The sequence below is a fragment of the Narcine bancroftii genome, chromosome 4 (genome assembly GCF_036971445.1).
Source record: "Narcine bancroftii isolate sNarBan1 chromosome 4, sNarBan1.hap1, whole genome shotgun sequence".
In the NCBI taxonomy this organism is placed as follows: Eukaryota; Metazoa; Chordata; class Chondrichthyes; order Torpediniformes; family Narcinidae; genus Narcine; species Narcine bancroftii.
The window spans coordinates 206,543,368-206,560,062 of NC_091472.1; the positions used below are offsets into that span (position 1 = coordinate 206,543,368).

The window sequence follows — 16,695 nt, forward strand, 5'->3', positions numbered from 1 at the left end:
TGGAGAAAGTGCAGGGGTAAAGACTGTAAGGTCACCCATAGGACTTTTTGTGTTGCAACAGTTCTGTTCTGAATCAATTTGTGTTAAAGCAACTCCCCTTATTATAACACCCAAAGTAGGAAGGTTAGAAAATGTTCTTGTCCACTGAATGTTTTGTGACAGCAAATCTATGTCTTTGTTTTGCAGCGAAGAAATTTTTCCCTTGCCTTCCAGGCAGCTGAGAGTGTTGGCATCAAGTCTACTTTGGTAAGCTTTCAAATGAAACACATGAATTAAATGATCAGCTGTTAAATACATCATCCAAGGCACTTCCTCTCAACAATCTTAATCATTCTCCTTTTAATGTGCTGTGTTGCTCCCAGGAGTGGGAAAGGCAATTTGTTATACTTTTTGTTTCCATGTCCAGATTTGTAGCTCTGGTCCATACATTAATTTGGCTGTGTGTGACTGTGGACAGCTCCAGTCTCCAAGTGTGGTGGGCAGCTTATAGTAGGAGTTGAGTTTCTACACCGTTGTGAATTTAGAGTCAACACAGTATCAGGCCCTTTGGCCCAATTTGTATCGTAAACCAAGTGATCTATCTGAACTAGGCCCGTTTGACCCAGATCCCTGAAAGATTTCCCTGTCCATGTACCTGTCCAGATGTCTTTTATTATATTGTAATTGTATCCCTCTCCACAGCTTCCTCTAGCAGCTCGTTCCATGTATGCACCACCCTCTATGTTAAATCTTGCCCCTCACCCCTCATAGTTTATGATGCTCTCCAGTTATTAGACATCTCTACACTGGGGAAAAGATCCACCTTATCTAAACCCCTCATGATTGTTTATTCCTCCAAAAGGACGCTCCTCGATCTCCAATGCTCCACCATATAATCCCACCCTATCCGGTCTCTCCCTAGTCCCGGTAACATCCTTATGATTACTTTTTTTGTATGCATTCCACTTTAATGATGTTCTTCGTGCAGCTCGGTGATCAGAATTGTACACAATGCTCCAAACATGGTCTCACCAACATCTGAACAGATGTAATACTGTACTCAATACACTGCCCACTGGAAGCAAGCATTCCAAATGCCTTCTTCCACAATATCTATCTGTGTTTCAGGGAACTGTGCACTGATATCTATAGGTCTCTCTGTTCTGCAACACACCCCAGGGCTTGACCATTTACAGTATACATCCTTTATTCCGGCCCATGAGACCATGCTGCCCAAATATCCCAATGTACATTTTTGAAAGGTGGGTGGAAACCAGAGGAAACCCACGTAGACATGGAAGAATCTTAATAGCTTTGTGCTAACCACTGCAGTAACCTTGCCACCCCATCCTGCCTGGGGTTGATTTACCAAAGTGCAACACCTCACACTTTCTAGAATTAAATTCTATCCTCTATAACTTGTCCCATTGACCAAGATGATGTGTTAATAAGGCATAAGCCTTTGCAGCAGCATTAGGCCATTCAGCCCATCAAGTCTTCAATCATGGCTAATAATATTTTTCCTTTTCACCCCATTCTGCCTTCTTCCTGTAACCCTTATTGATCAAGAACCTCTCTTCTGCTTTAAAACTACCCAATGACTTGGCCACTACACTTGGCCACTACAATCATCTACAGCAATGAAATTCCACAGATTCACCACCTGCTGGTTGAAGAAACTTCTTATCTCTGCTCTGAAGGGACATCCTTCTATTCTTAGGTTGTGCCCTCAGGTCCTAGACTTTGCCACTGCTGGAAACATCTTCTCCACATCCACTCTATCCAACCCTTTCAACATTTGCTACATTTCAATGAGATTCCCTGTCTTCCTTTGAATCTCCAGCAAGTGCAGGCCCAGAGCCATCAAATGTTCTTCATACGTTAACTCTCCTATCCTCAGGATCGTTCTCGTAAACCTCTGGCAGACTCTCTCCAAATCCAGCACATCCTTCCTAAGATGTGGGGTTCAAAACTGCTCACAATGCTCCAAATGTGGTCTGACCAATGCCTCAGCATTGCAACTTTGCTTTTATATTCTAGTCCTCTCAAAATGAATGCTAACATTGCATTTGCCTTCCCTACTACTAATTCAATCTGTAAGTTAACCCGTAAACAATCCTGCACAAGAATTCCCAAGTCCCTTTGGACTTCTGCTTTATGAATTTTTCTTCCCATTTAGAAAAAAAGAACTTCTTTATTCCTTGTACCATCGTACCTGACCTTACACTTCCCTATGCTGTATTCCATCTTCCACTTCGTTGGCTATTACCCCAGCCTGTTCCTCTGCACACTCCCTGCTTCCTCAACACACCACCCACCCTTCATACATCAGCTAGGTTTTCTTTCAAATACAGGGTGTCCTGCACCATCCTTGACAACACTAGTTATGGAATATTGGCCCAGGCACCAGAGGACACTTCCCTGCATTTAAGTAGTGCCTTGTTATTGTTATCCATTTTTTTTAAATATTTTAAGAATTTTTAAATCACATCAATTATCCATATTCAATAAAACTACAAAAATTGTATATGTGGAGTGTATATATAAAAATAACCCTCCTTCCCTTCCTACCACCCTCCCCCCACCCTCCCCTCTCAGAATATACCAAAATATATAAAATAAATTGAAAGAAAATCCAGAGAATGTCAAGAAAACATAAAATCTCAATACTAATAAATGAGCTGGGGGTCAGAGAGTCCCTCAGAATTTCAAACCAACATAGTGTAAATATGGGCTCCATATTTTCAAAAAAAATTGGTATTTATTATGTAAATTATGTTATTGTCTCAAGTGGAGTACAAGAACACAATTCAGCATGCCATCTCTCCATCCCTAAGTCCGTATCTGATTTCCAAATCATGGCTATGCAATTCCTGTAAACAGCTAAAGCAACTCGTAAAAATTCAATTCAAAAAGCTAGCTTGTTCTTGGACATTTGGGCCCTTAAGCTGAGTGTCAAGCACACATTGAAGAAGGGCTAACTAATTGGAGAATTTTCTCACATGTCTGTAGGTAAAGGGGATCTGAAGTTCTCTTTCCCATTCATTCTTAATTTTGTCAGAAATCACCAGACATATTTTCAGGATCAAATTATAAATTGTTACTCTTAAACTCTTCTAAAAAGGATTTAAACATAAAATTTTATCGGTAACTTCAGTCTAATGTGGTATTGGAAAAGTAGATTGTTACAAGCCCAGAAGCCCCCTAAACCTAGCAGCAATAGATATTCACCAAGACAAGTGGTTACTTCAACAAAAGTTGCTTTTGATTATCTTTAAACATGAAAACAGGATCAAACTCTAACTTATCACTATTAACTTAACTTACCCTAACAACCCCCTTCTAATTCTAAGCACACGTGTATGTAATGTATGTGTAAATTTAGAAAAGTTCTTTGATTCACAGTCCAATCTCACTTCTCAATCCTCCAAGTTCACTGGTTGCAGGTAATTCTTATACTGTGCATAGAATTTAACTTATGAAGTTCACCAAGCTTTGGTGCTTGAAAGGTAAATGGTTACCACTCAGGAAGGTTCTTGTCTGTCTTCAGAGAGAGATTTATTGTTCCTGGACACAAACTGATCCCTTTTAATCAGCCACGTCAGTGTCTTGCTGAAGAAGCTTGCCCCATCAGGGTTTTCTAGATGACTTCTTTCTTTCAGGTCACCACAGAGTTCTTTTTTGTTTCACTTATTTCAAGTGAAACATTAGACAGCCAGTCCTCTCCTCTTGTATGGTCCACAAGGGCTTTGACCAGACCAGGCTGAACTAAGAACTCACAACCCGTCTTCAAAATGGGTTTTTCCACAAACTTGCCAGTCCTGGCTGCTTGCTGCTGAACTCTAGAACTGAATTCTCTCTCTCTCTCTCTCTCTCTCTCTCTAAGAAAAGCCTGTTCTTTCACTCTCTGCTTGAAAAACCACATGACCCTCTTGGAACAGCAAGCTGCACTCAGAATGCAGCTCTGAACCTAATCCTGAGTTCTTTCATCTGTTGCTTTTCAAAACAACAATCTGTTAGTGAAGTCCCTTGGGCACTCCACAAAGCTTTTGCAAAGGCACTCAGAGTCGGAATGTCTGGCTTGAGCAGAGCTCCAGGATTTTAAATGAGATCTGTTTTGAAGTGTTTTTGTGATCTACACTAAAAAAAACTGCCACAATTGATCTCCTTTAAAACATATCTTTCTTTCTTTGGCTTGGCTTCGCGGACGAAGATTTATGCAGGGGTAATGTCCACGTCAGCTGCAGGCTCGTTTGCGGCTGACAAGTCCGATGCGGGACAGGCAGACACGGTTGCAGCGGTTGCAAGGGAAAATTGGTTGGTTGGGGTTGGGTGTTGGGTTTTTCCTCCTTTGTCTTTTAACAGTGAGGTGGGCTCTACGGTCTTCTTCAAAGGAGGTTGCTGGCCGCCGAACTGTGAGGCGCCAAGATGCACGGTTTGAAGCGAAATCAGCCCACTGGCGGTGGTCAATGTGGCAGGCACCAAGAGCTTTCTTTAGGCAGTCCTTGTACCTCTTCTTTGGTGCACCTATGTCTCGGTGGCCAGTGGGGAGCTCGCCATATAACACGATCTTGGGAAGGCGATGGTCCTCCATTCTGGAGACGTGACCTACTCAGCGCAGTTTGATCTTCAGCAGCTTGGATTTGATGCTGTCGGCCTCTGCCATCTCGAGTACTTCGATGTTGGAGATGAAGTCGCTCCAATGAATGTTGAGGATGGAGCGAAGACAACACTGGTGGAAGCGTTCTAGGAGTCGTAGGTGATGCCGGTAGAAGACCCATGATTCGGAGCCGAACAGGAGTGTGGGTATAACAACGGCTCTATACGCTAATCTTTGTGAGGTTTTTTAGTTGGTTGTTTTTCCAGACTCTTTTGTGTCGTCTTCTAAAGGCGCTATTTGCCTTGGCGAGTCTGATGTCTATTTTGTTGTCGATCCTTGCATCCGATGAAATGGTGCAGCCGAGATAGGTAAACTGGTTGACCGTTTTGAGTTTTGTGTGCCCGATGGAGATGTGGGGGGGCTGGTAGTCCTGGTGGGGAGCTGGCTGATGGAGGACCTCAGTTTTCTTCAGGCTGACTTCCAGGCCAAACATTTTGGAAGTTTCCGCAAAACAGGACGTCAAGCGCTGAAGAGCTGGCTCTGAATGGGCAACTAAAGCGGCATCATCTGCAAAGAGTAGTTCACGGACAAGTTCCAATTTTGTCTTGATGTGAGCTTGCAGGCGCCTCAGATTGAAGAGACTGCCAACCGTGCGGTACCGGACGTAAACAGCGTCTTCATTGTTGAGGTCTTTCATGGCTTGTTTCAGCATCATGCTGAAGAAGATTGAAAAGAGGGTTGGTGCGAGAACGCAGCCTGGCGTCACGCCATTGTTAATGGAGAAGGGTTCAGAGAGCTCATTGCTGTATCTGACCGACCTTGTTGGTTTTCGTGCAGTTGGATAACCATGTTGAGAAACTTTGGGGGGCATCCGAGGCGCTCTAGTATTTGCCAAAGCCCTTTCCTACTCAAGGTGTCGAAGGCTTTGGTGAGGTCAACAAAGGTGATGTAGAGTCCTTTGTTTTGTTCTCTGCACTTTTCTTGGAGCTGTCTGAGGGCAAAGACCATGTCAGTCGTTCCTCTGTTTGCGCGAAAGCCGCACTGTGATTATGGGAGAACATTTTTGGCGACACTAGGTATTATTCTATTTAGGAGAATCCTAGCAAAGATTTTGCTTGCAATGGAGAGCAGCGTGATTCCCCTGTAGTTTGAGCAGTCTGATTTCTCGCCTTTGTTTTTGTACAGGGTGATGATGATGGCATCACGAAGGTCCTGAGGCAGCTTTCCTTGGTCCCAACAAAGCTTGAAAAACTCATGTAGTTTGACATGCAGAGTTTTGCTGCCAGCCTTCCAGACCTCTGGGGGGGGATTCCATCCATACCTGCTGCTTTGCCACTTTTCAGTTGTTCGATTGCCTTATATGTCTCTTCCCGGGTGAGGACCTCATCCAGCTCTAGCCTTAAGGGCTGTTGAGGGAGCTGGAGCAGGGCGGATTCTTGGACTGAGCAGTTGGCACTGAAAAGAGATTGGAAGTGTTCTGACCATCGGTTGAGGATGGAGATCTTGTCGATGAGGAGGACTTTGCCATCTGAGCTGCGCAGCGGGCTTTGGACTTGGGGTGAGGGGCTGTATACAGCCTTTAGAGCCTCGTAAAAACCCCTGAAGTCGCCAATGTCCGCGCTGAGCTGGGTTCGTTTGGCGAGGCTAGTCCACCACTCATTTTGGATCTCCCAGAGTTTGCGCTGAAGATGGCTGCATGCGCGATAGAAGGCTCGTTTCTTCTCTGGCCAGGAGGGCTTTGCAAGGTGAGCCTGGTAGGCAGCTCGCTTCTTTGCCAGCATCTCCTGGATTTCCTGGTTATTTTCCTCGAACCAGTCCTTGTTTTTCCTGGAGGAGAAGCCCAGTACCTCTTCAGTGGATTGCAGTATGGCAGTCTTCAGCTGATCCCAGAGGGTTTCAGGGGATGAGTCCGTAAGGCAGATTGCATCCTCGAGCTTTGCTTTGAGGTTTGCCAGAAAGTTTCCTCTCACTTCGTCTGACTGCAAGTTTCCAATATTGAACCTTTTTCTGGGGGTTTTACTGTTCCTGGACTTTGGCTTGAAGTGAAGGTTGAGCTTGCAGCGAACCAGCCGGTGGTCAGTGTGTCATTTCACACTGGGCATGACCCTGGTGTGGAGCACATCTCGTTTGTCTCTTTCTCGCACCAGGACGTAGTCCAGGAGGTGCCAGTGTTTGGATCGGGGATGCATCCAGATAGTCTTCAGGCTGTCCCTCTGCTGAAAAAGGGTGTTTGTAATGACAAGCCGCTGTTCTGCGCAGAGCCCCAACAGGAGGCGCCCGTTGTCGTTGCACTTGCCGACACCATGCTTGCCCAGGATTCCTGGCCAGGTTTCTGAGTCTTTGCCGACGCGAGCGTTGAAGTTGCCAAGGATGACAACCTTGTCGGCTGTAGGGGTGCGTTGAATGAGGTTGCGCAGATCAGTGTAGAACTTGTCCTTTTCTGCTGGTTCCGCCTGGAGAGTTGGAGCATAGACACTGATGAGGGTGATGCGACGCTTGTTTTGAAGGGGGTGTCACATGGACATGATCTGGATCGAGTGGCCTGTCGGGAGATTTTCGAGTTTGGAGGCAATGGAGTTCTTGACCATGAAGCCTACACCAGATAGGCGTCGTTCATCCATAGGCTTCCCAGACCAGTAGAGTGTGTAGCCCGCGCCGCGTTCTTGGAGGCTGCCTACATCTGCAAGGTGGACTTCACTGAGAGCGGCTATGTCGATGTCAAGTCTGAGGAGTTCATGTGCGATGAGGGCAGACCGACATTCAGGTTGGTGGCTGTAAGCCCTGTCTAGCATGGTTCTGATATTCCAGCATGCTAGCTTGAGTTTGTGAGCGTGGACATGTCCTCGGGCCTGCGCAAAGGAGCTTTTAGGTGGAGCGCAGTGTGCGCAGTACTGGCCCCACCCTTTACACCCATGGTTCGTGTGCCGTGGCAGAGCAAGCCGGGACGTGGCAGCGAGGTCCTTGGTTTGTAGGTTTTATATCGGAGTGGCCTTCTCCTATGCAGGTTTCTTACCCGGGCTGGAGGGGCCTGCCTCCCCTCCTATATCGGACCAAACCTGGTCGCAAATCACCTGTGGACATGGCCTAGGTAAGTTTAATTGGGTTCTCTAATCAGGGACCCAGTTGGATTCTGACGGGATTGACCGAGTCACACCCTTTCTTACTGCTGTGTAACTGGGGTGTAAAATGTAAAAAGCGAGGGGGAGGAGGCGGCCCTGGCCTCGGCAGAGTGAAGCAGGCGGTGGCCCCGGTCCGGGCAGAAAGGAGGAGGCAGCGGCCCCGGTCCGGGCACAGGGAAACATATCTATATACAGTATAAAATACAACATAATCTGTCACAAGATAAAAGTGACATTTAATAAGTTCCTAATCTCTTTTTTTCTTTGGCTTGGCTTCGCGGACGAAGATTTATGGAGGGGGTAAAAAGTCCACGTCAGCTGCAGGCTCGTTTGTGGCTGACAAGTCCGATGCGGGACAGGCAGACACGATTGCAGCGGTTGCAGGGGAAAATTGGTTGGTTGGGGTTGGGTGTTGGGTTTTTCCTCCTTTGCCTTTTGTCAGTGAGGTAGGCTCTGCGGTCTTCTTCAAAGGAGGTTGCTGCCCGCCAAACTGTGAGGCGCCAAGATGCACGGTTTGAGGCGATATCAGCCCACTGGCGGTGGTCAATGTGGCAGGCACCAAGAGATTTCTTTAGGCAGTCCTTGTACCTTTTCTTTGGTGCACCTCTGTCACGGTGGCCAGTGGAGAGCTCGCCATATAACACGATCTTGGGAAGGCGATGGTCCTCCATTCTGGAGACGTGACCCATCCAGAGCAGCTGGATCTTCAGCAGCGTGGACTCGATGCTGTCGACCTCTGCCATCTCGAGTACTTCGACGTTAGGGATGTAAGCGCTCCAATGGATGTTGAGGATGGAGCGGAGACAACGCTGGTGGAAGCGTTCTAGGAGCCGTAGGTGGTGCCGGTAGAGGACCCATGATTCGGAGCCGAACAGGAGTGTAATCTATAGATATCTGAAAAACATGTGATCTAGGCAAATTAAATTTATTAGGCAACTGCTGAAAAGACATGAGACATACTATTCCCTAAATCTATTCTATACCTACAAAACCCTATCTGTGACAGATGTCATTCTGAGGTGGCTTTCCCGACACATATGTTTTGGTCCTGCTCTTCCCTAAGAAAATCTTAGAAAGATCTTTTTGATATTATTTCAGCAGTTTTGCTCATTGACCTACAACGTCATACTTTTACTGTACTTTTTAGACGACCAGTTTTAGACCTTGGCCACTCACCTGCTTCAGCTTATAGTGTGATTGTATTTGTTACTTTAATAGCCAGGAGATCCATTCTACTCAAATGGAAAGACCCTAAGCCACCTACTATGTTTCAATGGATTTCCCAAACTATAGCATGTTTAAACTTAGAAAAAATTAGAAGTGCTAACTATTGACCCTTTGGTTAAATTTGAACAAACTTGAAGGCCATTTATTCAACATTTTCACATGATGTAAGTTGATCCTTTCCAACTTTTTTTTTAGTGTTGAGGAATGGAATTAACCACTAAATAATGGGTTAACCACTGACACAAGGTCACCCAACTTTTGTTTTCTTTTTTGTTTTGTTTCTTAGTTGGGGAAATATTTATGTAATAAAATTTGATTCCTTTTAAGAGATTGGGAGGATAAGTTTACTTAGGTTAACTGTTGTTAATGCAATCCCCATCTCTTTGTATCATTCTTATCTTTATTAATCTGAAACTTAATTAAGATTTAAAAACAAAGAAATTGCATGAGAGAAAATATTGTTACGCTTGGAAATGTTGTGTTGAGTTCCTCACTACAGGAAGGATGTGGACGCTACAGAGAGGGGACAGAGGAGATTTACAAGGAGGCTGCCTGGATTGGACAGCCCACCTCATGCGGATAGGTTGGGTGGATTTGGCCTTTTCTCCTTAGAGCAACGGAGGGTGAGATGGGGCCTGAGAGGCATCGATCCTTGGATGGCCAGAGGCTTGTTCCCAGGGCTGCAATGGTTACACGAGGGGGCATAGTTTTAAGGTGCATGGGGGAGGGGGGGGTGTAAAAGGTATGTTTTTCACAGAGAGAGAGGTGGGTGTATGGAATATGGTGCCGGCAACAGTGGTGGAGGCTGGTACAACAGGATCTTTTAAAATATGATTAAATATGTACATGGAACTGAGGAAAATGGAAGGGTTATGCAGTAGGGAAAATCTAGGCAATTGTTCGAGTAGGTAATTAGGTCGGCACATTACCATGGGCCGAATGGCCTGTACAGTGCTGTAGATTTCTATGTTCTATCTCACAATTTTGGCAAAGGATTTCAGTAACCCACACAGCTCTAAAGCAGGGTCACTTATAGTACATTTATTGATTTTGTTGTGTTGGTTTTCATCACACCATGCTTTCTCATAAATATGTAAAACAATCTAAAGTCCTCCACTGAAGAGAGTCAGCAATAAAAAAGTCCCAAGGCAAATTATCAGTCCTAATAATACAATTCTGCTGTTTCCCACTGCAGGATATCAATGAGATGGTGAGCACAGAACGGCCAGACTGGCAGAGCTTGATGCAGTATGTGACGGCTATATACAAGTACTTTGAAACGTGAATCCTGCACCTGTAACCAATGAAAACAGGGAGGGAACTGTTGGCTTTGGGCAGAAGTGTTAATACTGCTCTTCATCTTACACAACCTACGCTGAGAGACACTGTCCCATTCCCGCAAATGGCATCACTTTGGAAAGCAAGAATGTTCCCCGGTTCTGTCATATGTCCAATGAAGAGATGTGCAACTGAGGAATTTCACTGCTGTACAAGTTCCAGCTTTAACTCCAGGAGCGTGCTTTCAGTGGTGAACAGCGAATGTACACTTCCCACTGGCAGAGAAATGAAGGATCTGTTCCACCTCATGTCCAAATACTTGGTCCACTGCTCTGCGAAGAATGATGAAGTTACGTGGAAAAGTAAGGCAGAGAAGGGACAGGTGTCCGTTGATTCTGACCACAGAAAGTTCCAGGTGGCCTTCAGCAATGCCTGCTTCCATTGTAAACCTTTGAGCTCATGGTCAAATCTCCAACTTTGACTTTGAATTTGCCAAGATGAATCATCTGGTCAGTGGTTTTCGGCCCAATGCTCAGGACAGTGCACAGTCTCTGTCAAATCCTAAAAAAGGTGGTCCACAGTTTATATAGAAAGTTTCCCAAAAGATCATCTGCTACAAGGGTTGAACGATGACTCTTTCCCTTTCGGTAAAGGAGGTGGAATCCAACTCAGACCATTACAGCAAAGTCTCTCTCCCTCAACAAAAAGCAAGTGTATTCATAACAGTCCTTATTTAGATTATTAACCAGAGTATTTTTTATTTCTGCTTTTTATGATATTTTTAATTGTCCTAAGAGAAACCGAGAATTCAGATCACAAACAGCTTCTATCCCTTGCAAACATGTCAAAGCGCACACTCAAATTTTATGTGACTTGGTTAAGGATTAACATCATTATTACACAACACGTCAGTCTGACCTATACCTGTTAACACATCATCTTCACTTTCTGTCACTTTCCACATCTACTTCAGTCCTACAGGTGAACTACACCATCCATATTAAAAAGCAGAATGTAAATCTTTATGACAGTTTGATATTTGAATGGTTCCATTGTTTTTGCAAGTCAGAAAAAACTCCTAGTACGTATAGGGTAAAATTAAAACACTTAATTCCTGGGATTTAAATCAGTCATCACATGGTGTTCTGGCAGGAAATGATTTTTAAAAACTCCCACGCAGGAATACTGCTGTTCTGAAATCAGCTCCAAGGCACATCCAACAACGTTCAGTAAATTCACTCTGCATTTAAGCCATGGTATAGATGCCCTGGGGTTGTTTGACAGTACTGTGTTGAAGGAGCTTGAGTCTCTAATACATGCTGTAAGGATTATATTTTTCTAATCCACTCTATACCAGTTCTAGAAGCATTTCAATCAATGTTGAATAGCATCATTTACCAAACTCCATAAAAGGTAGGAATTTGTCAAGGAATTCAGAAATAATACAGCACAAGAGTAAAACTTAAAGAATTTTCTCTCTTCTCTGCTTTCTTGGTGATTGTTAGCAGGGTGTTGCAGTGATTAGATGGTATATAAATGCATAAAATACATTTGGTTTCCAAAGGTGAAAAGGCTGGCTCTCAATCTCCATTCAAATGAAAGTATTTGGCTGAAAACATCCCTTTTCCGACTGCTGTTATACGTTTTAATGGTTTTATGACTCTTTGAATATGAATCATTCTATAAATAATCCACATGTACCTGACGGAGAACACCCTAATGGATTTCTATCTGATTGTCCTGGTGGAATATCTGAATGTATAACTGGTGCAGAATCCTAAAGGATCTCCAGTAATCTGTCCCTTATAACTGACAGAATGTCCTGCTGGTTCTCTTCCACACTATCCTGTCCTACTGGTAGGTTGTCCTGACAGATCTCTCCCAGACCGTCCTGTCCAACAGGTGATTCGTCCTGAGATCTCTGCCAGATTGCCTGTATAATTTATACAGTCTCCTGATGGATCTCCAATGAATGTCCTCAGATGATTAATGAAATTAACAGATAGATACATGTCCTCTGTAACTGGTGAAACATTCTTTGGCTCTTCAACAAGACCGCTCTGTTCTGCAGCGGTATCCCAGATGGCCCTGTGCATCTCCTTGAAACCTCTGCCAGGCTGCCCCAGTGGACTTTCAGTAGACTGCTGCAGTTATTTATGGGGGTTGCTAGGAAATTCCACCATACTACCCAAGATGCCATGGCAAACCCCCCCCCCCCCACTCTGTGTGACGAGAGTCTGTCACAATGGGTGCCCTGGATTCGAATTCCAGCTCTCATCAAAATTAACAGAGCCAGGTTCTGTTTTCACTTTCTGACACATGCCATTATTTACATCTCTTCAGTATGCACTAGGATTGAAAGATAAGTTTAAAAATTGAAAAAATAAAGATAGAAAATAATTGAGGGTATTGGTCAGGCCGGTTTGACATCCTTGTTGCAAAGCTCCCTGCTGTCTTCTCTCTGTAGCACCAATAACTGCCTTTTGCATTTACCTCGTAAGTACTTTTGTTGATGACTGAGATGCCTTCTAATATAAACACAGTTTTCTTCAGGCCAGACCTCTTGGCTCCACTAGATGCTGTTAAAGTTCACAGTGTGGTTTATTTTCTGAGGCAGAGGACAATGATCTGTTAGACAATCACATTTCCTTCCTTACAATAAGTCATCTTCTCCAATGGGAAGATCCTAATGCTCCACGCCATCTCCCTTGTTACAGTTACACCAATAGGATCCTCTGTGTTGTTATGTGACACACACACACACACACACACACCATGATATGAAGACTGAACTCCCAGGAATGTCCATTCTTCATACTTCCAGCTCCTCCGCTCTGTTGTGTCTTCATTCTTTGAATGTTTTGTGCTCAGTGATGGCTGTTCTCGGCACACGGCAGTGACTTGTAATAAACTCAGAAGCAAGCCCAAAGTACTCCAACACTTCAGGCAGTGTCTGCGGGAAGAGAACCAGGATTAACATTTCAGTTCAGAGGAAAGGTCTCTGCCCTAAAAGAGTAAACTCTGTTTCTTTCTCCACAGGCGCTGTGTAACCTGCTGAGTTTTCCCTGCATTTTCTGTTTATTTCAGATTCTCAGCATCTGAGTTTTTTCTTTATTTTCTGTAACGTGTACACTGATGGATTACAGGCTATATATTCTTAAATATTTCATTCTACTGCTCTGCTTGGTATACTAGGCCTTGAGCATTACTTATCTTATTGTTAGTAGTAGTGGGTGCCAGGCACCCTTTGTTTAGTATAAGGATCACATATTTTGATTGGATATATTTGGTAAGTACCTCTGTTCGCGTGTGTTCGCTGTCAGCTGCGGGAAGTGGCAGTGTCCACTCTGGCCTTTCAATGCAAGGTGGTGCAGGTTGCGTCCTGGGCATTTTTGCTGAACAACTATCATTAACCTTGGAAGTGTAACATTGTCCATATTAAAGATCCACTTTGCATTAAGTAAAGCTGTTTTATCTTTATTCTCCATTTCACTGTGAAGGACCAATGAAGCAACAAGCTCCCCTCTTCTTGGAGATTAACCCTTTAGTTCATTAATTGATGCATTTCATTCAAGCAGACTGAGTGTTTCTGAATTTTTTTTCACCAAACCAACAATCAATTCACTGACGGCAATCACCAAACGAGTCTGCGTGTCTTTGGGACATGGGAAGAACCAGGACACTTGAAGTAAACCCCACAGAGACCAGGAGAACGCAGAAGCTCCACACAGATCGAACTTACCTGGAGCTGTGAGACAGTGGTGGTAAATCTGCTCCCGATCCCCTCCCTTCTTTCCCATTTCCATCCTCACTCACTTTCCCCCTACTCTCCCCTGCCCTCCCTCTTCTGCCTTCCCCTCTCCTTCAATCCCTCAATCATTCTCCCGATTCCCTCTCCCCAATTACTTTTTCCTCCAACTACCCTTCCTCAGTCTCTTATTTTGGACCTCCTCCACTTCGACAGTCCTTTTGACCCTTTTCTCCCCCTCCCTAACCTTTCCCCTGCTTTCCCAAACCCCTCTTCCCCTTGCTCTCTCCTTCTCCCTCTTTCCCACCTTTTCCCCTCCCATCCCCCCTCTTCTGACAGCTTCCTCCCCCTCTTCACCCTTAAACACCTTTCCCTGTTTTACCTAATTACTCATTCCCCTTTCGGCCATGACCTGAAGCAAACTTGGGTTTCATTGTCCTGGCTGCTGAGTACCTGCAGAACCCTCTATCTCACCACTGGCAGACTACAGTCTGCCCTACTGGCTTCCTGCTGAACTCCATGTTTCCAATTATTAGAATCAGCCTTGTTCTTTTTCTCCTGACAAATTTAAATAATTATCTCCTTCTCCCAATTCCTGCTCCAATCCACTCTTGTTTGTTAATCCCACTATCATTCAATTTCACCTCCTTTCTCACCCCACCTTTCCTCCCTTTGAATCATTCCCAGTTCTGATGAAAAGCTCATGATCTGAAACACTAACTTTTTTCTCCTCAGAGGCTGCCCAACCTGCTGAGTATTGTCAAGCTTTTGAACAGCTTGAGAATGAGTCCTTCCGTCTGCCGTGTCCCTGTTGATACTCAGCATATTTGCCAGCACTTCCAACCTTCTGTGGACAAGTTCCAGTGCTTGTCCAGATTACCTCTGAAACATGGTCTCTACCTCCACACAAGTTCAAACCACCCTCTGAGTGAGATAGCTTTGGAACCCTGCCCTCCCACTTCACACCTCTTCTGTGGGGAGGTTTCCTTCTCTCTCCCCTTTCTGTGCACATCATCATTTTGTGTGCTCCTCTCAGAGATCCTCAACCGCCTCGAGCACTTGAATCACCAAGCCCAGCAGTACAAGTGAACTGTCCCACAAGGATGTCAGGCCCCTCCAGCTCCCAGTGCTCAAACCTTTCCCCAAAAAGGTCCTTCCTGCAAGGAATCAGAAGTCAGAAACAGGGCCTTCTGCTGGCCCACCATGTTCCTGCTGACCCTGTCATCACCTTTTTGGAGACAATTGTTCCTTGCCTAGATGCTTCCCAAATCTGAGAGTTTCTGCCTCCACCATCTCCTCAGGTAGGGCATTTCAGGCCAGCCACCTTCTCTACTTCAGATCTCATCAAATCCTTGTATCTCTTGCCCTGAACCTATGTCCCCTGGTCTTGGACACTGCCACAGGGAAAAGGTTCCACCTGTCTCGCCTCTGCTAAGAAAAAAGTACCTATTCTCCTCGTAACTCCACCCTAAGGACTGTAGATGTTGTCCAGAGTACAAGGAGTGTTTGAAATCCCTGCAGACTACAAGCTGTACTGGGCTCAGCTCACCTGCCACACTTCTAATTTGGAAAGGGTCCTTAAAATGCAATCCACTCTCCCACACTTCGTGTGAACCTATCAGGAAGGAAAACTACCAGTCGGTCACCTACCTGACCAGCATCAATGTCAGCCCAACCAACCCACAGATCTTCCTCAGCCAGACTGTCAGCTGGGGCGCTGTCAACTCTTGCTGGGGTATAGGAGAGGATCAGTGAGTGGGACAGGGCACACTCACTGACCCTCTCCTATACCCCACCAGGGGTTTACAGCTCCTGGTGAACTATGGGATTTGTCGCAGGAATCCCAAATATGACATGATGTGGATTCCTCTGGAATGTGGTCCAGGTAAATGTCAGGATTTGGTCCTGTCATTTTTCAGCAAATCCGGGAGGCACCTGGTTGGGTGGCATTGGGAATTCTCAGCAATGTGAGCAAATACTTAGATCTGCCTCTACCCACACGTATTCATAGTGTCAAACAACACAGAAACAGACATTTGGGCCCACCATGCACATGTCACCTATGTGCACCAACCCCATTTACCTCCAGAGGTCTGCCTCTGCTGCACATGTTCTTCAGATGGAGCAAACCCCACATTCCCCCCCCCCCCCGAACTTAAAATGTCCTCCAGGGAATGAGGCTTACCCCCCGACCCTGGTTGATGAAGCCCTCACTCACATTCACCCCATTTCCACACTTCTACCCTCATCCACCAAACCCCCTCCCCCAGACAGAACAGTGATAGATTTCCCTTCGCGCTCCCCATCTAGCACATCATCACTCGTCACTTCCACCAGACCCATTCCCTTCAAAGGGATCTCACTACCAGACCCATTCTGGACCACGCACTCTTTCTCTCCGTGGTCTGCTCATCCCTCCCCATCTCCAGCAACGCCTCACCGCTGTCCCAGGACCTGAGCAGCCCTTCCAGGTGAGGCAGAGCTCCATGTGTACCTCCTCCAACCCCACCAACCGCATTCCATGCTGCAGATTGGTCGGACCGGACGCAGTCCGTATCTGCACGCTGTCCTCGCTCGCAATTACAGCCATTTCAACCCCCTCCCCCATTCCCACACTGACCTGCTCATTCTCCGGAGCCAGGGGCAGGCCCAATGTGAACTAGTGGAACTGTCTGTACCTGGCAGCCCAATGGTATGAACCTTGAATTTTGCAATTTCTGGTAACCCACACTTCATGTTCCTTT

At 45.4% G+C, this 16,695-nt stretch overlaps 1 protein-coding gene across 5 annotated transcripts in view; it reads left to right on the top strand.

Moving 5' to 3' along the window:
- specc1la (sperm antigen with calponin homology and coiled-coil domains 1-like a) overlaps positions 1 to 13,668 on the top strand; it is a 278,924-nt gene extending 265,256 nt beyond the window's left edge. For all 5 annotated transcript variants that reach the window (XM_069933747.1, XM_069933749.1, XM_069933750.1 and 2 more), the window contains 2 exons: positions 187 to 246; positions 10,121 to 13,668. In XM_069933747.1, the coding sequence (XP_069789848.1) occupies positions 187 to 246; positions 10,121 to 10,210 (150 nt within the window). In that variant the 3' untranslated portion in view covers positions 10,211 to 13,668. The remainder of the gene's footprint in view (positions 1 to 186; positions 247 to 10,120) is intronic.
- Positions 13,669 to 16,695: the final 3,027 nt, after the last annotated feature.